The 25,566-nt window shown below is 44.9% G+C and overlaps 1 protein-coding gene across 4 annotated transcripts in view; it reads left to right on the top strand.

Annotated features, from left to right (window-relative positions):
• RFTN2 (raftlin family member 2) overlaps positions 1 to 25,566 on the top strand; it is a 56,236-nt gene that overhangs the window by 9,717 nt on the left and 20,953 nt on the right. For all 4 annotated transcript variants that reach the window (XM_083710389.1, XM_083710390.1, XM_083710388.1 and 1 more), the window contains 6 exons: positions 3,287 to 3,470; positions 3,776 to 3,887; positions 5,619 to 5,934; positions 11,105 to 11,308; positions 15,150 to 15,271; positions 18,319 to 18,422. In XM_083710389.1, the coding sequence (XP_083566515.1) occupies positions 3,287 to 3,470; positions 3,776 to 3,887; positions 5,619 to 5,934; positions 11,105 to 11,308; positions 15,150 to 15,271; positions 18,319 to 18,422 (1,042 nt within the window). The remainder of the gene's footprint in view (positions 1 to 3,286; positions 3,471 to 3,775; positions 3,888 to 5,618; positions 5,935 to 11,104; positions 11,309 to 15,149; positions 15,272 to 18,318; positions 18,423 to 25,566) is intronic.

Genomic DNA, 25,566 nt, shown 5'->3' with positions numbered 1-25,566 from the left:
TGGGGGGGGGGTAAACAGGCCCAGAGTCAGCAACTGGCCTAGTGGGGGGCAAATGTTAAGCCCCAAAGAACCCACTGGGGCTGACAACAGTTGCTGGCATCTTCCTTCTACTTTTTCCCTACCAGGACAACCCACCATTTTCTTTTTCCCAGAATGCTTCTGGGCATAGATGGTTGCAGCCTTGGGCAGTGTTCTGCTTCAAGGAAATAAAGATGTCGGTGACCAGTCATCCCTCGCAGCTGTTCTGGAACCCAATATTTCCCCCAACACATCAGCTGTTCCCTCTGAGCCAGATTGCCTCTGCCCTACCCCCGCCATTGCAACAGGAGCCTCCGCTGAATTGCGGACTCTTCTGCAAACAGGAGTCCTTCCTGTTTACAGAAATCTGGGACTCCTGTGCACCACCTGGCGAGCTTATTAAGGAGGATCTTGCCAGCATCATGGATGGTGTGTGTGTGTGTGTGTGTGTGTGTGTGTGTGTCGGAGGACATCATGCCCAGATCCCCCCAGAACTGGTGCCAACCCTGGAAGCAATTTTCACAAATTCATCCTTCCTCTCCACCACCTCTCACACTGTCCTGGAGTCCCGTCCCCCCCTTGACCCTCTGGAGCAGATTTTCAGGGAGAAGGAGAGATCTGTCGAAACCCATTTTCCACAAGCAGCGCTGTGAGCGGAGTTCCCGCTGCAGCAACTCTGAATCTAATCTGTCAGCAATATTGTGCTTAAATACTTCCCTGTTGTTAAATTCGCAAACCCTTCAATGAACACGATCTGAATGTTTAGATGCACTCAGCTAGTTTTCTGTACAGTGGTACCTTGGGCTACATACGCTTCAGGTTACATACACTTCAGGTTACAGACTCCCCTAACCCAGAAATAGTACCTCGGGTTAAGAATTTTGCTTCAGGATGAGAACAGAAATCATGCTCCGGTGGCGCGGCAGCAGCAGGAGGCCCCATTAGCTAAAGTGGTTAAGAACAGTTTCAGGTTAAGTACGGACCTCCGGAACGAATTAAGTACTTAACCTGAGGTACCAAAGTAATCTCATTAGGATTTCAGCAAAGACACAAGACCCCTTTTACTTGCAGTCTGAAACAGTGATGCATATTTACTCAAATGTAAGGCTCACATTCAAAGGGACGCGGGTGGCGCTGTGGTCTAAACCACTGAGCCTAGGGCTTGCTGATCGGAAGGTCGGCAGTTCAAATCCCGTCGACGGGGTAAACTCCCGTTGCTCAGTCCCAGCTCCTGCCAACCTAGCAGTTCAAAAGCACATCAAGGAGCAAGTAGATAAATAGGGAAGGTAAACAGCGTTTCCGTGCGCTGCTCTGGTTCGCCAGAAGCAGCTTAGTCATGCTGGCCACATGACCTGGAAAAACTGTCTGCAGACAAACGTGGGCTCCCTCGGCCTGTAAAGCGAGATGAGCGCCGCAACCCCAGAGTCGTTCGCGACTGGACTTAACTGTCAGGGGTCCTTTATCTTTACCTTTTTAAGGCTCATGTTCAGGCAAGTATTATTGCAACCATAATCACCTAATTATGGATGTCATCCTAAGCCTAAAAGTTCGTAATGATGTGTCTGTCTGCAGCTCAGAGGCAAGAGCTACATCTCAGCAGTTCCATGGTACAATTACTGCTTCTAATGTTCTTGTGTAGTCTTTAGAACACTTAATCTTATGTTTTCGTTTGCTATCTTAGCAAAATTTTGGAGCTGGCTATAGGTCACCTTGTGCAGCTAGGATTGACGTGTGTGTTTGTGTGTGTGTGTGTGTGTGTGTGTGTGTGTAACAAACAATGCCATCTAAATAGGACACCTACATGTGAACACTGTACAAAACCAAAAAACCAGACACTTAATGTTTGGAATAATTCATCTATCTTACATGAACATTCCCAACAAGCTTCAGCCACATGATACAGCTATAATATAATGCCATTTATGTGTGAATATTTTATTTAAGAGCATCCACATATTAACTGGTGAATGTCTAAAGGGACTAATTACATTGTACCATTTTATGGCTACAGTTGGGTACAGGCCTGCATTGTCCTGTACTGCATATTTTAATGCGTAAACTGGAAATGTATTTACGTATTTTAAAATGTATTTATAGATTACCCTTTCGGGAATAGTTGAACATTGATTGGTACAACTGGCATACACATATTTCTTTAGGTCTGGTTCCTACCTAAATACTGTCATCAAGCTGACTGAAAATTAATTTATAGACTCTGCATGTCATTTAAGTACAAAGTTTTCATTTCATTTTTTATTTTATTTTATTTTTGTTGGCCTTTTGTCCATCCCTGGGGGAGAAAGTTACTTCTAGCATAACGGAGTTAGCCTAACAGTGGTTTGCCTTAAAATGTTGATATCTGTAATCTGTTGTTTTATATCTGTGTTCCTAGGATTCAACATTATTTTGTTTTCTACATTCTGTGAGCCACCTTGAAAAGACTCTGTCCTGAAAAGAAGCTTAGAATATAACTGTACAGAATCAGTTCAGACCCCAAAACGAATGTGAGCAAACCGATGGAAAAATGCTGGCATCCGAGCTCATCTAATTTTGCGATTTCCATTGACTTCCCATTGGAATTATGGTTCAGAGCAACCGACAGCTCTATGGTGCAGAATCTAATATTGAGCAGGAATTCCACCTGCTGAAAATCTCAGCTTTTTCCATCTTATTTACTTTTAATAGATACAGGTTGCTAGCTCCCATTGATGCAAAAATAGGTTCGACAACATGTGAACAATGCCTGATGAAATCTAAAAAGCCATGGGACAGGTTAAGTAGGATTTGTAGGGGACAAGGCCTTGGTTCCTTATCCGACTCCTTAGCCCTGCCCACGAGTAGCAAAATCAAAATAAATTGTGCCAGGTAAATACCTACCTACAAATGTGTGTGGTTTATATAGGTCAGATAATATAGCTATCTTGATGTATAGAGTTTGCGTTTCTTAAATAAAGGTTTTTAGTATAGACTACATTCCAGCCCTCGATCTGTACTGTAGCCATAATAGCTACTATTTTAATTTTTATAGCTTCCTCCCTGCACCTGTTGTTGTAACCACTAATCCTTCCAGCTTCTCTGAGTCAGTGGTGTGATATAGAGCCATAAGCAGAACAGCCAAGTTGTTTTAATTTTTCCTATTAGCAGATACCTACAGCGAAACCCCACATTGCAGCTTAAATTTTATATACAGAATATATATATAAGCTACTGTTTCTGTCCAGTGCCGTTGGAAGTCACTGAAATGTTTGTGTAATTGAAATCCCTTTAGCTTCCTCAAATCCAGAGGCGATCAAGATCAGCTCTGTGCTGGAAATTGCAAAAAAGGTGGAGGAATATTATACGAAAGGATATGTGGTAGGAGCTATTCACCCTGTTTTGCTGTCAATTGGACGAAGAAGACAATTTCCAGCAAGTCACATTTATCGAGTCGTACTACTGCGTCTCAAACTGAGGTATGTACCGTGGTAAATAAGTGTTTCTATTATTGTTGAATGTATTTATATCCTGCCTTTCTCCCAAATAGATAAGAGAAACGTAGAGCCAGGCCAGAAATACTTGGTCTCAAAAGGTAATTCAGTTGCGTTCCAAGTAACACATTTGGGCGACTTTGTAATCAGGCCTCCGTGGAGCATTAGCCAAACAAAAGAGTTGCCAAGACTGAATTCATAATATTTTGGAACGAAGGAAGTTGTGCGTGCTGGCATTTTGTACAAGATACATCAGACTGTAACAAAGGCTGCTTTCTTTCTACCTCCAGCCAAAAGCATCAAGCATCTAGAGGACAGAGACAACCCAGACTCGTGATTGAGGAGTGTCCTTCGACATATGAAACACTAACAAATGAGGTGGTAAAAGGACTGTTGGAAAAGGTAGGACGGTCTTAACGATTCCTCCTTGAAGTATTTTGCTTGTAGGATTTTCAACATGTCATGTAGGTTAATTTTTTCCACATGTGACTGAGCCTCTTCCCCTCATATGCGCTTCTCAACTATTCACCTCTTGATTTGCCGACCATAGTTTCATTTTATATACGAACCTGCAAATGATGGTTTGTTCTTGTCTCGCAAGCCTGGGTTATACACCAGGATTTAATCCTGCTTCATAGGGCGAGCACAATCCATAGTTTGCTAGTTCAGACGTAATGAACTATGGCTTGCTACAATCCGCAATGTAACTGATGATGGAGATGTCGTCACGCCACTCCTTGGTGTGTGGAGTGCCACAGGGCGCAATCCTCGCCCTTTTTAACATCTTTATGCACCCCCTTGCCCAGATTGTCCGGAGCTTTGGGCTGGGTTGTCACCAATATGCTGATGACACTCAGCTCTATCTGCTGATGGATAGCCATACCGACTCGATCCTGGACACGCTGACCAGATGTTTGGAAGCTGTGGCTGGGCTCAGGGCGGCTAACAACCAATAATAAAAACAAGTTGATTAAAATGCAATTTAAAAGATTAAGATACAACATTAAAACATTAGGGTGCAATCTCTTCATAGGAGGAGAAAGGAAAAACAAAGAGGGGAGGGAATCAAACTGATTCTGTCAGGGAACTGCCATCGGAACGAGAGGAGGAGGTGAGGCTCCACGACGATGCTGGAGAGGGGCCAAGTAGGGAGAGAGGCAGGTCTCCTGTTGGGGAAGAAAATCAGCGCAACACCAGGGATGGAGGGGGGCCAATGGGGGAAGCAGAGAGCAGGCTCAGAGACTCTTCACTGGACACCAGCGGGGAAAGCACAGGTCCTCCGCTACCCACGCCCTCCCTGCGCAGAAGACTTCCGTGCAGGGAGAGTAGGAGGAGACTGGGCGTCAAACAACTTTTATGTTGGAAAAGGTTGAAGAAACGCACACTGTTGGATTCTGCCAGCGACTGAACAGCCACGAAGTGAGGGGCTGTCCAGCCAGGAAAGGTTTAACCAGGCCACCTAGCCAGGAGTGGCGGCAACTTACGCACGAGCAACCCCATATAACCATTACAGATTCCAAACCAAAGACCAGGTGGAACAACTGTCTTACAGGCCCTGCAGAAAGAGATCAGATCCTTCAGGGCCCTGGTCTCATGAGACAGAGCGTTCCACCAGGCCGGAGCCAGTGTTGAGAAGGCCCTGGCTCTGGTTGAGGCTAATCTAACTTCCTTAGGGCCCGGGACCTCTAGGGTGTTGCTATATATAGACCTCCGTGGGGCATACCAGGAGAGGCGGTCCCGTAGGTAGTAGTCAAGAATTGCAGTAGTCAAGCCTGGAGGTGACCATCGCATGGATCACTATGGCCAGCTCAGGGCGGGAAAGGTAAGGGACCAACTGGGTGTGGTAAAGCAGTGTAGAAGCAGCAGTTGTGGAGATTGCTCTCAAACCCACTTCCCTTGTTCTCCGTTAGCCCCAGCTTCTGCCCAGGTATCTAAACAGACATGTGCTATTTTCACACACCAGTGCGCACTTCTTTCTTCCTGCACCCATACTCCTGTATAACGAAAGCATCACATGCAAATGACCCCTCACAGTGTTTCTAATTTCTGAATAATAATTTAGAAATGATTTCTAAATGCACACAGCTTAATTATAACTGTATTTGTGTGTTGTGGGGGGGGCGGAATATATAGATCAACAATGCTGCAAAAAGAGGAATGAAGTTTGTCGGATTTATAACACAACCTTGTCCAAAATCGAAAATCTGCAATGGCACAAGCACAGATGGGAATGCGGAGTCCGATTCAACCCTAAGCAGAAGGAGTAGGGAACAGAGAAGACACAACACAGATGACAGTGATAAGCCCTGGAATGAAGGGACTCTGAGTGGACAGTCCTCTGAAAGTGGCATAGAAGAAGAAATCCAGCCAGACATCGGACAGTTGCAGGAGACAGATTTCCATGATGGAAGAGAAGGCAGTCCTAGCCCAACTAAACTGAGGAAAGAAGGTACTGAAAATAGCTACATATATAGTCCTAACTATTTCCAAGGAATGTAAGTATCCATTTTTGGACACGATTACCATCCAGACTGGTTCAAGATCTGAAGGTGCTTTTGGACCCAGCCATCTCCCCCCAACATTAGCAAATACTGTATTTTTTGCTCTATAAGACTCACTTTTTCCCTCCTAAAAGGTAAGGGGAAATGTGTGTGCATCTTATGGAGCGAATGCAGGCTGCGCAGCTATCCCAGAAGCCAGAACAGCAAGAGGGATTGCTGCTTTCACTGCGCAGTGATCCCTCTTGCTGTTCTGGTTTTTAAGATTCAGAATATTTTTTTTCTTGTTTTCCTCCTCCAAAAACTAGGTGCGTCTTGTGGTCTGGTGCGTCTTATAGAGCGAAAAATACGGTGGTGATGGCAGGAGGTGATATATCAATATATCGCCCAAAACCATTTTGAAGTCCATATCGTGATACTGGTTTCATAATTTTTGTCCTGGCGATATATCACAAATGATGGTGTGTGTGTGTGTGCGCGCGCGCGCTATGCAAAAATCACAATGTGGGGAAAACCGTGATGCCAACCACCCTTATCTCCATCCTTATTTCAGACATCATAGTGTATCAGTATATCACAATGTTTAGCTGGTGATATATCATGATGTTGAAAACCAGATATTGCCCAGCCCTACTGTTCGCCTCTACATAGTTCCATCCTTATTTCAGATATTGTGATATATTGATATATCATGATGTTTAGCCGGTGCTGTTTCACGATGTTGAAAACCAGGTATCACCCAACATGGCTTCCCAAACACAAAGGTCGCTGTGGGTAACTGAGAGGAGATGGGGTAGGGCAATCAACATGGCGAAGGCACAGTGTCAAGAGTGTCCGGTTGGTGGCAGCGGTGCACCTGCACTGCTCCAACCTCCCCACCTCCTTGCGCTTCTCCCTCTAAGTTACTGGCAACAACCTCCATGATGGGAAGGCAGGTAAGCTCCACCAGCCACAATGGCCAGCTTCAACTTTTATGAGTTCCTCTTGCTGTGCAGGCTGTGCCCCCTTTTAGAGCAAGGAAATCTTACCATGCTGATCCATGGTTTTGTGACCTTTGTTATTGCAAGGTACTCCTTAAGTGAGGGTGGCGGTGTGGTCTAAACCACCAGGCCTCTTCGACTTGCCGATCAGAAGGTCGGTAGTTCGAATCCCTGTGACTGAGTGAGTGTCCCAGCTCCTGCCAACCTAGCAGTTCAAAAGCACACCAGTGCAAGTAGATAAATAGGTACCACTGTGGTTGAAAGGTAAACGGCATTTCCATGCATTCTAGTTTCCGTCACGGTGTCCCATTGTGCCAGAAGCAGTTTAGTCATGCTGGCCACATGACCCGGAAAGCTGTCTGTGGACAAACACCGGCTCCCTCAGCCTGGAGTGAGATGAGCGCCACAGCCCCATAGTCGCCTTTGACTGGACTTAACAGTCCAGGGATCTTTTATCTTTATCTTCACTCTTAAGTGAGGCTGCTCTTGAAGATGAACTTCCACAACAGGGGTGGGTCCCCAACATCTGGAGAGTCGCAGGTTTGCCACCCCTGTGGTATAAGATAATCTAGAAGAGGCGAGGGCTTTCTTGACAATGACATTCTTATTGTAAGGTCCTCTCCAAAGAGGTTCGCCTGGGGCCAACACTGCTGTCATTTGATAGCAGTCAACAGCAATTTTTATTTGCCCATGCATTTTAATAGATTATATTAATTTAACTGAACAAGTTTTAGTCTGTTTGAAAGTGTTGTTGTTTTTTTTTTGCTGATTTCTTGTTTTTGATGGGGTGTGGTGTGCTTTTATGCTGCACACCGCCCTGATATCTGATTGTTTATTTTAAAATAAAATAAATATTAATTTAGCCTGGAGTGCTTACAAAATGCTTCAGCCCATCTGCTGATGATTGTGGCAAGAACATAGGTAAGCCGTTCCAATGTAACTCCACTGAATGCTTGTGGCGCTTTGGGCCCAGCTCAGCATGTTGGTGCTGACTTCATAGCCTGAAACAAACCTAATTCAGGGAACTGCCTCTCTCTGTGTGAGTCCCTTTGCCAGCTGCAGTCCTCAGAGAAAGGGTTGCTCCATATTTTCACATGATGCAGCCATCAGCAGCTGGTCACAGGGCCTTTGCTGTGGTCACCCTGAGGTTTTGGAATGTCCTCCTGAATGAGGTCAGAAATAGCGTGTCCCTGATAGCATTACAGAAAGGTTGCAAAATTCATCTGTTTTGCATGGCATTGCTTCAATGAATATGATGGTCACCGGGTGTAGTCTCAATTGCTAGTATGTGGTTTTGTGAACTTGAAATTGAATTATTGGTCATTATGACATGCAGGCGGGGACGCGGGTGGCGCTGTGGTCCAAACCACAGAGACTAGGGCTTGCCGATCAGAAGGTCGGCGGTTCAAATCTCCGTGACGGGGTGAGCTCCTGTTGCTCGGTCCCTGCTCCTGCCAACCTAGCAGTTTGAAAGCACATCAAAGTGCAAGTAGATAAATAGGTACCGCTCTGGTGGGAAGGTAAATGGCGCTTCCGTGCACTGCTCTGGTTTGCCAGAAGCGGCTTAGTCATGCTGGCCACATGACCCGGAAACTGTACACCGGCTCCCTTGGCCAGTAAAGCAAGATGAGCGTCACAACCCCAGAGTCGGTCACGACTGGACCTAATGGTCAGGGGTCCCTTTACCTTTATTACATGCAGGCACAGTGCCCTTATCCAGAAGGTCCCCATAAACCTGATGGACCTGTTTGCCACCTCCCCAACCCCAGCTTCAAATGTGGATGTGGATGGAAACAGGCATTTGGGTATGCTACACACAGCAACAGGATCGCCTTCAGTAGGAAAAAGGGGTCTGTGCTATGAATGGGGCAGAATTTCAATTGAATTTGCATTTAAAGGCCAACCTACTTAATTTGCAGTTACTGAAACGAGGCACAAACTGAAACACGACTAGCCTGGGAGAACAGCACTTCTCCGAATTTTGCAGTGCATTTTTCCCACCAGGAGCTGTGTGTGCATATACTGGGCTCAAGTGTGCATAAAATGCACGTGTAAGTGAAAGCAACATACAAAACAATGAATTACATTAGGGGAAATTGTTTTGCAAAAAAAAGAAGAAGATATATTTGACAGCAATGTCTTGCGAAATGAGTATGACGAGGAATTTTTGGAAATAATGGTGAATTTTCAAAAGGAGTTGCTTTTTGTGTTAAGTAAACTGATGTGGTATTGTGGAGTACTGAACTCAAGCTTGGGAAACTGAAAGAAACAAGAATTAACAGATTTGTGCGTCCCCATTTAGCCCCCTGACCTTCCTACAGGTTACTTGGATTCACATGCAGCTCAAGCAAAGAGACAGGTCTGGGTGGCATACAAATAAATATGCATTAACCTCCCATTTCTCCTGATCACCAGTTACACCAGTAGGCAGGTGATATGGTGATGGTGAAACAGAACTTTGTTGACATACGGCCCCATGTGGCTGTGCCCACAATGGATCAAATCATTCTCTTCCTCTTCTGCATCTTCTTCCCCATCTTCTAGTTAACACAATGTGGTTTTAACTACTGGAGGAGGGGAGTAATATCAACCGTTTGTGGCTTAAGGAAACTGTTCTATGAAGGTCTTACAGACAAATGAAGCTCCTAAGGTCTTTGCATTTTCCAGACAGAGGCAGTGTAGGCATTCTGTATTAACCAAAGAACGGCACGAAGATAGGTAATCAAGAAGAAAGTTATAGCAACTTAGGCAAGTATGTGCAGAGTGGGAAAGGTGAATCTTGGAAATGTTGAAAAGGAAGTTGCCGTTGTCTGAACTTCAGTATGGGGGGAAATCAGAACTCTTTGAAGGGACGTCGGCAGCATAATTGCAGAGACCAGATTATGCCGTGAGATGCCAAGAGTGTAAAAATAGATTGGATAGAGGAGAAAATTAGAGCACTGAGAAAGGGGATGTAAAACAAGACGGGCAAAGTGCCTAGGACTGGGCAGGGAAGATTCAAAAGCAGAGCTGTCCACTCAAAGAGAGACAGAGAATGAGCATTTTGAGAGTTAGGAAAAGAACTCAAAGATGAGACAGCCTTGTTCTGTCTAAGGAGAAGGAGGATTTCAAATGTTAAGCACCTCTATTAAGTTGTCTGTTGGCTCAGAAGCTTCCAGCATATTGACTTTCAACTCCCCACTTGAGCTTAAATGGTTTTCATTTGCCACGTTGAGGCTTTATGTCATGATCTATGGACAGGTTTAAGTTTCTCCACTTGAAATACTGATAACTGTTCTTGATAAGTGTTCCATTTTTAAAAGGTTAATCTTAGTTACTCCATTCCTCCAAGCACTCATTATCCCTGACTTCTTAATTTTCTTTTTCAATTTTTTTTATTAGTTTTCACAATATTATAAACAAACAAACAAACACACAAGACAAACAAACATAAATCGTAGCCTCATTAAAAATTACACTTATTAACTTTGTTAAGTGACTTCCTTGGTTCCCCTTGTTTGAATTTCATTGCATATCCTTTTAACGGTTTTCCAAATCCCAATTCTTATTAAATTTAACTTAAACATTAACATCCTTAAATCTTCACCTTATGGAATTAAACATATTAATTCATCACTTAACATAAATAAAATCCTAAGCCAATTAAGTATCTGCAATCTATTTTCAGTTAATTTAACTTAACAAATTTAACTAGCTAATCATTAAATTTATTCCACTCTTCCTGATACTCCTCCTCCTTCTGGTCGCGGACTCTTCCGGTTAGGTCAGCTTGCTCCGAAAAATCCATCATCTTCATCTGCCATTCTTCTATTGTTGGTAATTCTTGGGTTTTCCACTTTTTAGCTAACAAAATAAGAGCAGCAGTTATGGCATACAAAAATAATTTAACTTCTTTCTTGGGCAATTCCACACCTGTTATTCCAAGAAGAAAGGCCTCTGGTTTCTTTATAAATGTATATTTCAACATTTTTTTCAATTCATTATAAATCTTTTCCCAGAAGTCTTTCACCTTGGGACAGATCCACCACATATGATAAAAGGTTCCTTCCTTTTCTTTACATTTCCAACATATATTGTCACAATTATGATCTATTTTTGCTAATTTTACAGGAGACTTCTTTATTTTCTAATATCTTATCAGATAACAAATTGTATACAGTCTTCAACGTCTTCGAGGATGATTCCACCTGCTGGACATATCACGACGGTGTTTTGTCTCTAAAAGTATCGAGGAAAGGACCGGTGATTAGTACTTTGGATGCTGACTGGCTAGAGTTAACCACGTTTTATTACAAACAAGGGTTGTCATTAATTGACTCATTCGTACACTGGGAAGCTTCTAAAGGTAACTGTGATCATACCATTAGTCTCTTTGCACCTGAAAAAGGCGATAATAGTATTATTTATTTCAGAACAGTAAAGGGCCTAGATAATGTAGTGGCTTCTCTTACTTAATCAATGTTGTACAATAAGAATAGGAAGGAGGAAATGATTATTATGAGGGAAGAGACAAACAGTAGAGAAATATTCTATCTTTTCAACAAGTAATATTTTTCTAACAACATTAATTTTTCTCAGAGAATTAGATGGCAAAAAAATAGGGGTGTTTGTGAGTGAACCGACCTGATTCACAACTCCTAAACTAATACACGGATAGGAACACAGTTGTCTTTCGTTTTTCTGAATTTTGTGATACCATTCATAGCTCTAATAATGCATCAAAATGCATATAAAAATGTGTCTTTTAGGACACGATATTTGATATGGATGTTTCTGAAGCAGGAGAATAGCACATAATTGGTTACTTATGTGATTGGAAGTTTGGGCTTCAATGTGATTGTTTGGTAACTGAAAAGCTTCAAGTTTTTTAAAGTACCGTATTTTTCGCCCTATAGGACGCACTTTTTCCCCTCCAAAAATGAAGGGGAAATGTGTGTGCGTCCTATGGGGCGAATGCAGGCTTTCGCTGAAGCCTGGAGAGCGAGAGTCGTTGGTGCGCACCGACCCCTCTCGCTCTCCAGGCTTCAGGAAGCTATCCGCAAGCCTTGCGTGCCCGGGGGGAGTTCCCGTGGGCTCACAAGGCTTGCGGGCGGCAGCCTGCAGCGTGGAGCACGGGGCGCCCTCTGGAGGACACCCCGTGCTTCGCGCAGATGTCGGCAAGCACCTGGCGGGAGTTGCCTCCGGGCTCACAAGGCTTGCAGATAGCAGCCTGTTCTGGGGGCTGGGGTCGGGGGAAGCTAGGGCTTCCCCCGCCCCAGCCCCGCGACTGGGGGGGGGAATAATTTTTTTTTATTCATTTACCCCCCCCCAAAAAAAGGTGCGTCCTATGGGCCAGTGCATCCTATAGGGTGAAAAATACGGTAGCATGCTAATTTTTCATCCAATATTCATTTTACTGTTACTATCACTGTTTGTGATAGTTGGGTATGAATGGAACAAAGGGCATTAAGAACAGTTTCTTTGTGTGAGGTCTCTTCTCTAAAGAGCTGCTTCTAACAAACATTTCACACAGTCCTTGTATGGAAGATATTCAAGTGAGAAGCATTAATAGCAAAATGATGACGTTAAGAAAACCTCTTAAGTGAGTAATTTTATGCCTGCTTAGTGCTTTATATTTTACACATTAACATAAAGTATATGTAAACAAACAATAACGTGGTTCATTTAAGAAGTCTTCTTAATATTATCATTTGGCTATTAATGTTCATTTTAATGCTTTCCATAACTGATTTTCCCTGTGTGGAAAATAGTTGAACATAAACAATTTTATTATGGCAATTAGATATATTTATTAAAATGTTTTTATTCCTTTATCTTTGGAAACTAAACCTTTCTAGATTTTGTTTTAGTATGTCATGGGTGACTGACTGTGTTTGGCATTTACAGAGAAAAGTACATACAGTATAGTAACGTAACAGATCGTGGAATTAAGTGTGGGGACTTCACAAGTTGCTAGCGCCATTACTTGGAAGTAGCAAATGATGTCCTGGGTCGATCTGTAGGAAAAATGTGTCATCTCCCTTTCTCAAAAGGACCTCTAAAATGATCATGTGTTAAGAGAGAAAAGGAAGAGTGTGCTCCCAATGTCTCACACTGATGATGTCACTTCTGGGCTCACTTCATTCTGCAGCATCCTTCACAGTGATGATAATGTGTGAGGGTGTGACATCCTGGTATACACAGGTGGCGCTGTGGTCTAAACCACTGAGCCTCAGGCTTGCCAATCGGAAAGTCAACGGTTTGAATCCCCACGATGGGGTGAGCTCCCATTGCTCTGTCCCAGTTCCTGCCAACCTAGCAGTTTGAATGCACGCCAGTGCAAGTAGATGAATAGGTACCACTGCAGCGGGAAGGTAAACTGTGTTTCCGTGCGCTCTGGTTTCTGTCACGGTGTTCTGTTGCGCCAGAAGTGATTTAGTCATGCTGGCCACTTGACCCGGAAAGCTGTCTGTGGACAAACACCGGCTGTCTCGGCCTGGAGCGAGATGAGCGCCACAACCCCAGAGTCGCCTTTGACTGGACTCAACCATCCAGTGGTCCTTAATATCTTAAGAAGTGTTGAGAGAGAGGCAGGCAGACAGAGATCATCTGAACATTATACAGCTACAACAGATCAGAGGACCACAGTTCAGGCACTGTTTCTCTCTCTCTCTCTCTCTCTCTCTCTCTCTCTCTCACACACACACACACACACACACACACACCTATATCTAGCACATGCAACATGCCAGGAATCAGGTACAGTGGTACCTCAGGTTACATACTGTCAGGGGCTCAAGAGCAGAAGCACAGGGAAGGGAGGAGATGGAGAGCGAAGGGGAAGAATCCGAGGGGAGCGTAGGAGAAGATGACAGTGGCCCGAGGGATTCCATGAGCCTCTCCAGCGAATCGGAAGATTCACAGAAGGGGGCGCCGGTGGCCAGGGCAAGGGGGCTCCCAAGGGGGACACTCCAGAAGCAAGGGGCCAGCGGGGACTCCCAGAGCAGCAGTTGGAAATCAGGACCAGCTTCCCCACCAGAGCATAGTGGGGGGGAAGAGTCCCAGGTATCGGGGCCAGCGTATCCCCCACCAGGGAGAGAAGATGAGTCAGGGCTGACCATGCCTCCATCAGAGAGTCAGGCAACGGAGGGGAGGTCAGGTCCAGCCAGCATCCCGGAAGAGGGAAGCAGTGACAGAAGCAGTGTAACGGTCAGGAGGAAGGTCACTGGCTGGGCGCGAGAGACAAGTTCAAATGTACAGGAGCGCGGGACAGCAGAGAACGAGGATTGGGAACCAGGTCCTAAAGCCCGCAGGAGGCAGGGGGAGGAGTCAGGCGAATCAGCGTCAGAAGAGTCCAGAAAGGGGAATGCCCCAGCGGGCAGGAGGACCCAGAGGAGGAGAGAGCAGCGGAAGAGGTGGAGCAGGGCTAGGATCTTAAACTGGTGTCAGGGGGGAGGAGATTCAGACGGGACTTCGACGGTCTGGGGTTTAAGACGTAGAGCTGCGCGCTGCGGCTTTGAAATGGAAACTGAACTTCAATAAAGACTTTTGTACATAACAACGACCTGGTGTTGGTCCTCTGTGAGCTGGGACCTTGGGGCAGCTCTGACACATACGCTTCAGGTTACATACGCTTCAGGTTACAGACTCCGCTAATCCAGAAATATTACCTCAGGTTAAGTACTTTGCTTCAGGATGAGAACAGAAATCGTGCTCCAGCAGAAATCGTGCTCCAGCAGCGGGAGGCCCCATTAGCTAAAGTGGTGCTTCAGGTTAAGAACAGTTTCAGGTTAAGTACGGACCTCTAGAACGAATTAAGTACTTAACCTGAGGTACCACTTTACCTCCTTTTTACAGGCTCTTTAGGAGAGGGAAATGACATATTTCTTCTACACAGTAATTCCATACCAGGTTTGTGTGTGTGTGTGTGTGTGTGTGTGTGTGTGTGTGTGTGTGTGTAATCTCTCGTGGAGAATAGCACTAGAAGCTGGTGCAATCCACACTTGATTCCATGATCAGTTTAGTTAGTAAAGGTGACATTATTTTTCTCTGTAGACTCCAAACACAGAAGAGTGCTGACGTGCTAAGACAGAATAGGAAGAAAAACACCCTGATTTGAATGTAATAAAAAGCAGCTACATTAATGATATATTCCTTAACAATTCAAGGTTTCTGTCATTTACTTCCTTCTTTTCTTGTTTCCCTAGCTGACTACTTGCCCAAATCATTAGAAGGCTTATTTATATATGAAGAAGAAGGCACAGGAGTGCCCGGTTCAAACAGGAAAGGAAATGATGCCATTGTTGTAGAACAATGGACTGTAATTGAGGTAAATGCCTTGTTTTTGTTTTTATGTATGCAAGTTAGTCTCATAGGTTTGTTTGTCTCCAGATTCAGAATATTGATTACAAATTAGTTCAAATTAGTAAATCTGTATAAGCCAGTCTGTAAAATGGGTGCAACTGAGTGGGCTTGAGTTGGAAAACCCAATTACTATATTTTCTTGTAAATGCTATTAACTAATACATAAATATTACTAAGGAAATATTGATACAGTGGTACCTCAGGTTACATACGCTTCAGGTTACATACGCTTCAGGTTACAGACTCTGCTAACCCAGAAATAGTGCTTCAGGTTAAGAACTTTGCTTCAGGATGAGAACAGAAATTGGGCTCCGGCGGCGTGGCGGCAGCAGGAGGCCCCATTAGCTAAAGTGGTGCTTCAGGTTAAGAACAGTTTCAGGTTAAGTACGGACCTCCAAAATGAATTAAGTACTTAACCTGAGGTACCATTGTAGTGTAGATGTTGGTCAGGCCTTTAAGGTTACATACCGACTCAAACTTTTGAGGCACACACTAGCACATTGTAGTACCTGAGCCAAGTGAGAATTCCCAGGTAAGATCCTCCCTCCTTTGTGTGGGCAGGTAATCCCTCCCCTACCTGGCCTGGTCTCCTTGGCAACTCTTCCCCCAGGTGGGATTGGACAGCTGACTGAGGTAGGCGGAGACCTCCAGGTATCCCGCCTGAGGGAAGGCAAAGCCTAGCCTATGCTGTTGGAGCCGCTCCAGATCTAGGGGCTGCACGCGTCCACGCAAGGGGCGCCCCCCGTTTTAAGCGGGGAGCGGTCATTGTAGTACCTGCTACTTAAAATACATCATAGCAGATTATTTTATTCAGCAAGAAGCTGAATACAAGCCACAGTTGTATATTGCGATTTCTGCGTCGCACATTCTTATTTGAACATTTTGTGCAAAATACGCCTGGCAGTCAAACCTGAAAAACCACACGTGGGTTTGGGTTGATGTTTGGTTTGGGCCAAAGAAATTAGCCACTGTACTGCTGACAGTATATAAGTGGTGGCAGCTTCTGCTGGAAAAACTGAACCTCTTGTTTAAATGATGGAACTGGTTTCTAGGAAATGAAGAAGCACAATAAGCTAACTCGTTAAGTTCCCCAATCAACTTGGCCTCTCAAAAATGTGTTTGCCTTTGAAATATTCTTTTCCCCACCCCGCTTTGGGGTGAGGGCAGCTTTTCTAACCACTAGGCATTCTACTTTGAAATTACACTGCATTTCAAAAATCCTTAACCTTGGAAGGGTCAGACTTTTTTTTAAAAAAAGGAAAGGAAATGTAATGGTTATAAGGGGTTACTTGTGCGTAAGTTGCCGTTACTTTCGGCTAGATTGCCTGGCTAACCATGCCTTGGCTGACAGCCCTCCACTCCGTGGCCGGTCAGTCGCTTGCAGAATCCGTCAGTGGGCGTTTCTTGAACCTCTTCCAGCATGGAAGCTGTTTGACGCCCAATCTCCGCCTACTCTCCCTGCGCCGAACTCTTCTGCGCAAGGAAGGACTGGGCAGAGGTGTGCCTGCGCTCTCTCCACTAGTTTCGGGCGAAGAGTCTTGGAGACCCCTCTCCGAATCCTCCATCTCCTTCCCTTCTCTGCTGGTGTTGCGCTGAATTCCTTCCCCTCTGCTGGTCCCCTCTCCTGCATCGCTCGGGAGCCTTGCCTCCACCTCTCGCTCCGATGTCAGTTCCCTGACAGGAAAGTAGTGCATAAAATATCCAGCAAAGTAGTTCTGTTAGCACAGGAGCTTTTGGCTGGGCAACTGAGCTTCCTCTCGCCGTGTGCCTCCTGCAAACCATATAAATCTGTTCTCCCTCCTGAGTAAATTTGAAGGATGGGGACATGCAGGGAGAGGAAGTTCCATTGTGTAAAAGGAAATCCTAGTGCTCACAGAACTACTTCAGAACTACTTTGTTGTATTATACCACCCAATGGCTCAATTCTGATGACCATGCATTCAAACACAAGGAAGAAGTAGCAAACATACCTTTTCATTTTAAACACGGCTTGTTTCCTCATCAGCAAAAGTGGCTTTGGCAGAATATCCAGATTTCTCCCACAAACAATTGCTATGTTTGATCAGAGGCAGCATTAATTAAGAAAGCAGAATCACAGACTCCTCATAATTTCCTTGTTTGCTCTCAGTTCAGCAACAGAGTTAAAGGTCAATCAGGCACATAACATCCTTCTTCCTTTTCTTTTTGCTTCTGTCATGGGAGGAAGGGCAGGGCATACATTAAAGTTATAGTAATAATTTAGTAAAGTAATTATAATAACAAATAACAACTGGCAATGGGGAAAAGAGGGGAGATGAAATTTGTATGTGAGTATAACATACAAATCAGATCCAATGTAAGTTTACCAAATTTGAATAGCTAAATAACCAAGAATAGCCAAATAACATAAACAGACTTTGCCAGTAATTGCCTGAGCTATCTAACTTCTCCGGTTTAGCAGAGTTAATTGTGTTGGGCCAATAATGCCATTTTTCAGAGTTCATCTGCCTGCCACGCACATTCTTTTTCAGCCATGGCATTAATCAGGCATTAGAACTGCCATGCCCTTCCTGATGGGGGGGGGGAGCAGATGCCCCCACCGCTTATCAGGAACTGGATCCTAGCCTGCACCCTGTTTTGGCAAATGGGGATGCCGACTGGGACTTGGGCTGTGCCAGGGGGCGGAGCTGACAGAGCAGGTAGGCTACCCTCAGATCTGCCCATTTAACCAGCCCCTACCTGGTACCTCGGGTTAAGTACTTAATTCGTTCCAGAGGTCCGTTCTTAACCTGAAACTGTTCTTAACCTGAAGCACCACTTTAGCTAATGGGGCCTCCTGCTGCCACCGCGCCGCCGGGGCACGATTTCTGTTCTCATCCTGAAGCAAAGTTCTTAACCCGAGGTACTATTTCTGGGTTAGCGGAGTCTCTAACCTGAAGAGTCTGTAACCTGAGGTACCACTGTATTTGGCTTGTGGAAATGCTTGCTGCTCTCCCCAAATATACTAATGCCTCTGTTTTTTTATATATATAGGGCAGTGAAATCAAAACAGATTATGGTCCTTTGCTACACACCTTGGCTGAGTTCGGTTGGCTTTTAACGTGTGTGCTGCCTACTCCAATCATTCGACTGGACAGGTAGATGAAAACGGTGCCTTTCTCTCCCTAGTGCATGGCAGCCTGACTTCCGGGGACCTACCTGCTCCTGACAGCACACGGGGTCTGAAGTGATGCCACCTGGCAGGCAGCGCTTCTGCTTTCACCTGAGCAGCTCTGTCTCAGAGGCACAGCTCTCCAGGAGCGCCAAGCAAGGGCTTCCAAATGAGTCACACGCACACCCAATGCTGAGCAGGGTCTCCGTCCCTCCTGACTATAATAATAATTTATTATTTATACCCCGCCCATCTGGCTGAGTTTCCCCAGCCACTCTGGGCGGCTCCCAAACAAATGTTAAAAACAGTACAGCATTAAATATTAAAAACTTCCCTAAACAGGACTGCCTTCAGGTGTCTTTTAAAGAGAAGATAGCTGCTTATTTCCTTCACATCTGAAGGGAGGGCATTCCACAGGGAGGGTGCCACTACCGAGAAGGCCCTCTGTCTGGTTCCTTATAACACTTCTCGCAATGAGAGAACCGCCAGAAGGCCCTTGGCGCTGGATCTCAGTGTCCGGGCTGAACGATGGGGGTGGAGACGCTCCTTCAAGTATACAGGACCGAGGCCGTTTAGGGCTTTAAAGGTCAGAACCAACGCTTTGAATTGTGCTCGGAAACGTACTAGGAGCCAATGCAGATCTCTCAGAACCGGTGTTATGTGGTCCCGGAGGCCACTCCCAGTCACCAGTCTAGCTGCCACATTCTGGATGAATTGCAGTTTCCGGGTCACCTTCAAAGGTAGCCCCACGTAGAGTGCATTGCAGTAGTCCAAGTGGGAGATAACTAGAGCTTGCACCACTCTGGCGAGACAGTCTGCGGGCAGGTAGGGTCTCAGCCTGCGTACCAGATGGAGCTGATAAACAGCTGCCCTGGACACAGAATTAACCTGCGCCTCCATGGACAGCTGTGAGTCCAAAAAGACTCCCAGGCTGCGCACCTGGTCCTTCAGGGGCACAGTTACCCCATTCAGGACCAGGGAGTCCTCCACACCAGCCCGCCCCCTGTCCCCCCATAACAGTAATCTGTTAGCTGCCATCCATCCTCCAACCGCCTCCAGGCACTCACACAGTTAACCAAGTCATCCTGAGGAGGGAGGTTTCTCAGTTCTGTTTGTAAGCAGCAGCTGTTGGGTTTCTTACCTCATTGTGAGGGTCTCCAGCTGTTTTTCGACTGCAACTCCCATCATCCCTAGCTAAGCAGGACTAGTGGTCAGGGGTGATGGGAATTGTAGTCCAAAAAGAGCTGGAGACCCGAGTTCGGGGATCCCTGAATTAGAACAATTATGGTATCCCTCTTCTGTGATAGATTCAAACAGGAGCGACCGTTTCACTGTAATTACAAAGGCTACCAACTACTTCACCAGAGTTTGTTGCTTGGGAAGGAAAACTGTCCGTGTAATTTTGGTGGTGGGTGGAGTAGCTCAGGAACTGATCCAAGCAAATACGCATTTTTTTCCAAGGGAGTTGACCTAGTTTCTGAATCAATTCTTCTTTTTAAGTGGAAAAGCAGCACTAGTGTTCCAGATAGCGTTGATAAAATACTCGATTGCAGGTTTTTTCCCCTAAGGGTACATTGTTGTCCCAGAAAAGAAAAACAGAAGCAACTGAGATTTGGGAGTTCCCTGTTTTGTTTTTTAAAAATTGTAGCCTGAAAATCTCCATCAAGACTTGATTAAAAATCTGTCCTGAAATGTTTGGGGGTGTTTTATAAGAGAAGAATCACGGTTTTGAGGGGGTTTTTGTCCCATAGTTTCATTCTGAATATTTTCTGCACTTTTGTTGTGGAGAAAAAATTGGGTATATTGATTGATTGATTGATTGATTGATTGATTGATCTGGCTGGGTTGGTAGTCATACAACTGGTCCACAAAAACTGTTACGCAGTAGTGAGACATCTTGTCAAAAGACATTCATTTTAGCATGAACATGGTATTGCTGTTGTCTGAATATGCTCATTTTATTCCTGATCAACTGAAACCTTTAGAGCAACATTGCATTTGTTATTTTTCGGGATCTGAAATGATCAAGCAGGAAAAACCAGCAGAAGGGAAATTGTCCCAAATTGCTTTCCATCAACATCCTTGCAGATTTTAACCACAACAGGCATTTAAAGGCAAACAGGAAGCGGCTCCTGGCTTGATTGCCTGTAGAAGGGAACCGGGGCATGAGGTAGAGGAAGTCGGAAATATTACATAACTAGCCAACTCTTGCAGACAATAATATTTGAATGGTATGATTTATCATGTGCTAATACTGAATAAGCACTGTTTCTGAGCCATGATGGGTATGATTGTGGAAATAAAGGTAGAAAATTAAGGGAATATTCCAGACATTGGTAGACTAAGGAATCTCCACCACATGGTGAGATGCAAACATGCATTATCAACAGCACATGCAGCCAACCTCACAGAATTGTAGAGTTGAAGGGGAACCCAGGGGCATCTAGACCAACCGCCTGCAATGCAGGAATCTCAACTAAAGCATCTTCAGATGTCTTCTAAAGATTGTATAGTTACTTACCTCCTTGACATCTGGTGGGAGGGTGTTCCACGGGGTGGGTGCTGCTACCGAGAAGGCCCTCAGCCTGGCTCCCTGTAACTTTACTTCTCACAATGAGGGAACCACCAGAAGGCTCTCGGAGCTGGACCTCAGTGTCCGGGCTGAACGATGGGGGTGGAGACTCTCTTTGAGGATGGATGGAACTGTTCAGGGCTTTAAAGGTCAGCACCAACACTTGGAATTGTGCTCGGAAATGTACCAGGAGCCAATGGAGATCTTTCAGGACTGGTGTTATATGGTCCTGGCGGCCGCTCCCAGTCGCCGGTCTAGCTGCCGCATTCTGGATTAGCTGTAGTTTCTGAGTCACCTTCCAAGGTAGCCCCACATAGAGCGCATTGCAGTAGTCCAAGCTGGAGATAACCAGAGCGTACACCACTCTGGAGAGACAGTATTCATGTGAGCTGTTTTAATTGCTTTCAAACTGTTGTAACCCATCCTGGGACTTCATGGTGAAAGGCAGGCAAGAAATCTCAATAATAAACAACAGTAATAGGAACAATGACAACTACTTTTAAATAGAAGGGCTCCAATCCAACAAAGTGTGCATATAGACTTTTTTCGTTTTTTAAGGCAAAACCTGTAGTAATACACTGTTTAACAGTAAAGACTAAATGGGGGCCTCCTCCTTTGCTAGCAATTCCAGTTGCTGTTTGCATAGCCCAGGGTGTTAGATCAGGTTGGCGAATCACATACCCTGCACGTGAATTCCTCATCTTGCTAGGGTTCTTCATCCAAAAGTCTGCTTCTGGCACACACATATGTGAGTTGGAGTGCTGGTGTAATGTCTGGCAAAACCATTACATGATTTAGATTTAAAAATTCAGTGTTATGTCCTTCAACTGATAAATCATTTCCACTGGTATCTATTCTGCAAAGTAAACATAGCAACAACATCATTAAAAATAGGCCGACAGAGGAAATGCCACATTAATTAGTATTTGTCTGATGGGTTTTATGCTGTCTTTCACATGGCGGATTTCCTTAAGAATGCAAATCACATGTCTGAATACAGAACAGCATATTCTGCAGTCTACGGTTCTCTTTCCCTCCCCGCACCCCCCCCCCCACCACTGACTTTGAACTCTTAACATCAGAACTCCTGTTGAATCTTAATAACTTTTAGTATCCCAATGTCTTGTACCTTTCAGTGCTAAATGTAAGGACAGAGATGTTGTTTTCCCCAAATCAGCGGGCGCAGTGCTCTGTGCAGAGAATTAAATCAGGGAATACCTACCTAAAAGAATAAATAAAAATGGGAAATTATGGGTTGGTTCCGAAGACACAAGAGCAGAGTTCTACTCACATAACAGGCCTTTCCTTCTAAGTCCCTCTGGGCACTCTGAAAATCAACTCGTGAGGCTCAGGGTATCAGACATGGAACCAGGGGGACTGTACCTTTTTTGAACAGTAACCTTTGGATCCAGCCATATGTGTAAACTTCTCCGTGCAACTACTAGAGTAAAAGCAGTCACACACTTGAGAATAAATAAAACAGTGGAAGAAGCACTCATTAGCTTCCCTCTGCAGCTTTCATTTTCACACTCATATTCTACCAATTAACAGTTTTTTGCAGACCGCCAAGCCATCCCACCAAGTGATGATGCAATTGCACTGCTTTGAAAAGGTGTGAATTTCCAGTAACTTAGCAGTAAGAACAACAAAAAAGTTTTGTGGCATCTTAAAGGCGCCTTATGTTAGTGGACTACAGTCCACATATATCTTCCTTTTTTTTTTTTTTTTTTTTTGGTGAAGCAAATGAGAGCAGAAGGAACTCCCCTGACTTGAAGACTTTTGGGTCTGGCTGAGCTGTTTCAATAATAATAATAATAATAATAATAATTTATTTGTACCCTGCCCATCTGGGTGGGTCTCCCCAGCCACTCTGGGCAGCTTTCAACAAAGATTAAAAATACATTAAAATGTCACACATTACAAACTTCCCTGAACAGGACTGCCTTCTAAATGTCAGGTAGTTGTTTATCTCTTTGACATCTGATAGGAGGGCGTTCCACAGGGCGGGCACCACTACCAAGAAGGCCCTCTGCCTGCTTCCCTGTAGCTTTACTTCTCGCAGTGAGGGAATCACCAGAAGGCCCTCAGAGCTGGACCTCAGTGTCCGGGCTGAACGATGGGGGTGGAGGCGCTCCTTCAGGTATACTGGGCTGAGGCCGTTTAGAGCTTTAAAGGTCAACACCAACACTTTGAATTGTGCTTGAAAGCGTACTGGGAGCCAATGTAGACATTTCATTTTTCTCGTTGCTGGCTAGATAGACATATAGGCTATCTGCTGCTGTTGTTTTTAACTTGTTTTTATTAAGGGTTGTATCCATTGGTGCCCTTCCACAACCAAGTTCTTCCATTCACAGTCTTTGCTAACAGGACAGAAAGATCAATGATTATTGCCATTCCTTCCTTCCTCCTGCTGCAGCCCACAACCACCATCTTCCATCCCAGAATCGTAAAATTGTAGATTTGAAGGGACCCTGAGGATCATCTATTCCAACCCCCTGCAACCTTGGCGTTATGAGCATCACATTCTAATCCACTGAGCTACCCAGTCCCAGAAAATCGGAGGCAGATTTTCAGGGAACTGTACAGGGGAGGGAAATGGGCAAAAAGCCCCTCTCCTCCTCTTGCAGGGGATGCAGGTGGCTCTGTGGGTTAAACCACAGAGCCAAGAACTTGCCAATCAGAAGGTCGGCGGTTCGAATCCCCGCGACGGGGTGAGCTCCCATTGCTTGGTCCCTGCTCCTGCCAACCTAGCAGATTGAAACCACCTCAAAGTGCAAGTAGATAAATAGGTACCGCTCCGGCGGGAAGGTAAACAGCGTTTCCGTGTGCTGCTCTGGTTCGCCAGAAGCGGCTTAGTCATGCTGGCCACATGACTCGGAAGCTGTACGCCGGCTCCCTCAGCCAGTAAAGCGAGATGAGCGCCGCAACCCCAGAGTCGGCCATCACTGGACCTAATGGTCAGGGGTCCCTTTACCTCCTCTTGCATAGTCATCCTGGATGAAAAGTTTTCCCATGAAAAGAAGAGCACCAGCAAATTCAGCCCCAAGAAGTGTGCAATATGCCCTCTTTAAAAATAATTAAACGTCTAAACCCATATATACAAAAACCAACATAGCCCCACCAATTAATTCGTTTCTAATTACTTCTTTTTCTATAAAATGTCGTGAAATAGGAAGCACATCCCTCGGGCCATGACTGCGGCTCCCTAAGCCTGTTTTTCAGTCAACTTTATTTCCTTTCCCAGGATACTGCAAGAGAAGCCTGTTCTGCCCTCAACAAACTTGTAACAGCTTCGACAAATGAACTAAATATACCCTTCAAAGCAGCCAAATTAAAGGAAAAAAAAAACACAACTGTTAGGAAGGTGAAAAACAGTGTTAGAAAGGTAAACTAATTGCAGTGGCGTGCTATCTCCTTGTCAGCCTAAGTTATGCATTCTTTGGCAAAGGCATAAAAGAGAAAGCGGGGTGTGAGATTTAACTTATAAAAGAAACTCCTTTTTAATGCACTTTCCCTCCCTCATTGAAATTCAGTAGAAATTCCACCATCACTCAACTCAGTTGTGAATTAAAGTAAGCCCCTGGACATTGTCGTGTTCCGCATTTTAATAAGCCCAGACATCACACATGTTAAATTTGCTTCCAGTCTAAGTAACACTCGCCTGCTTCCTTGTTAAAATCAAAGTTTTGCCGTAGTCAAACTATTTTAATTATTCCGTGCCTTTGTTCAGGCGGGTACACAGCAAAGGAAATGCCTTGTTGCCAGACAAATTCCTGGGATCAGAATCCTGCACGTTTTTTTACCTATCAGGAAGGTTTGCATGTAATACGAGGTTTTGTCCTTCTCCCCCTCTCACCTCCCTAGTCTTTCCTAGTGGAATATTTGGAGTTATTTCAAAAGCCTGAACACTGGTTCCTTAGGCACATACTAGTATGTGGTGGTACTTAATGCCAGGTGACATGTTTCACAGAAGATGCATGTATCAGCCTTCCAGTATATGCACATGTCTGTGTATACCATATTTTCCGTTCCATAAGACGCACCTATTTTTTTAGAGGGGAAATGCAAGGGGGGGGGAAATCTTCTGGCTTAGCCCCTCTGTCCCTGCCCCCACCTCCTGGAAAAGCCAGCAAAGGGAGCGCGGCTCTTGGGGGCTTTCCGGGAGGTGGGGGAAGGGACTGAGGGGCTAAGCCAGAAGCTAGAACAGCGAGAGGGAGCACTGTGCAGTGAAAGCAGCAATCCCTCTTGCTGTTCTGGCTTCTGGGATAGCAGCGCAGCCCGCATTCGCTCCATAAGACGCACACACATTTCCCCTTACTTTTTAGGTGGGAAAAAGTGCGTCTTATAGAGCAAAAAATACGGTACATTGTTTTTAATTAAAAGTAGCAGGGCTGCAAATTTGATGGGAAGAGTTGGTCCCTGCCCGCCCCTCAAAAAAACTCCCAAAACAGCTTTTTAATTACTCCTCTTGCAGAACCAGAGACATCACCCATTAACTCAGCAGGGCAGTGTAAGAATATGTAGGAAGCTCACAAGTAATAAGCAACAATACCAAAGG

The sequence above is a fragment of the Podarcis gaigeae genome, assembly GCF_964106915.1.
Source record: "Podarcis gaigeae genome assembly, chromosome: 1".
NCBI lineage: Eukaryota > Metazoa > Chordata > Lepidosauria > Squamata > Lacertidae > Podarcis > Podarcis gaigeae.
This window is presented reverse-complemented; position numbering and strand designations above follow the sequence as displayed.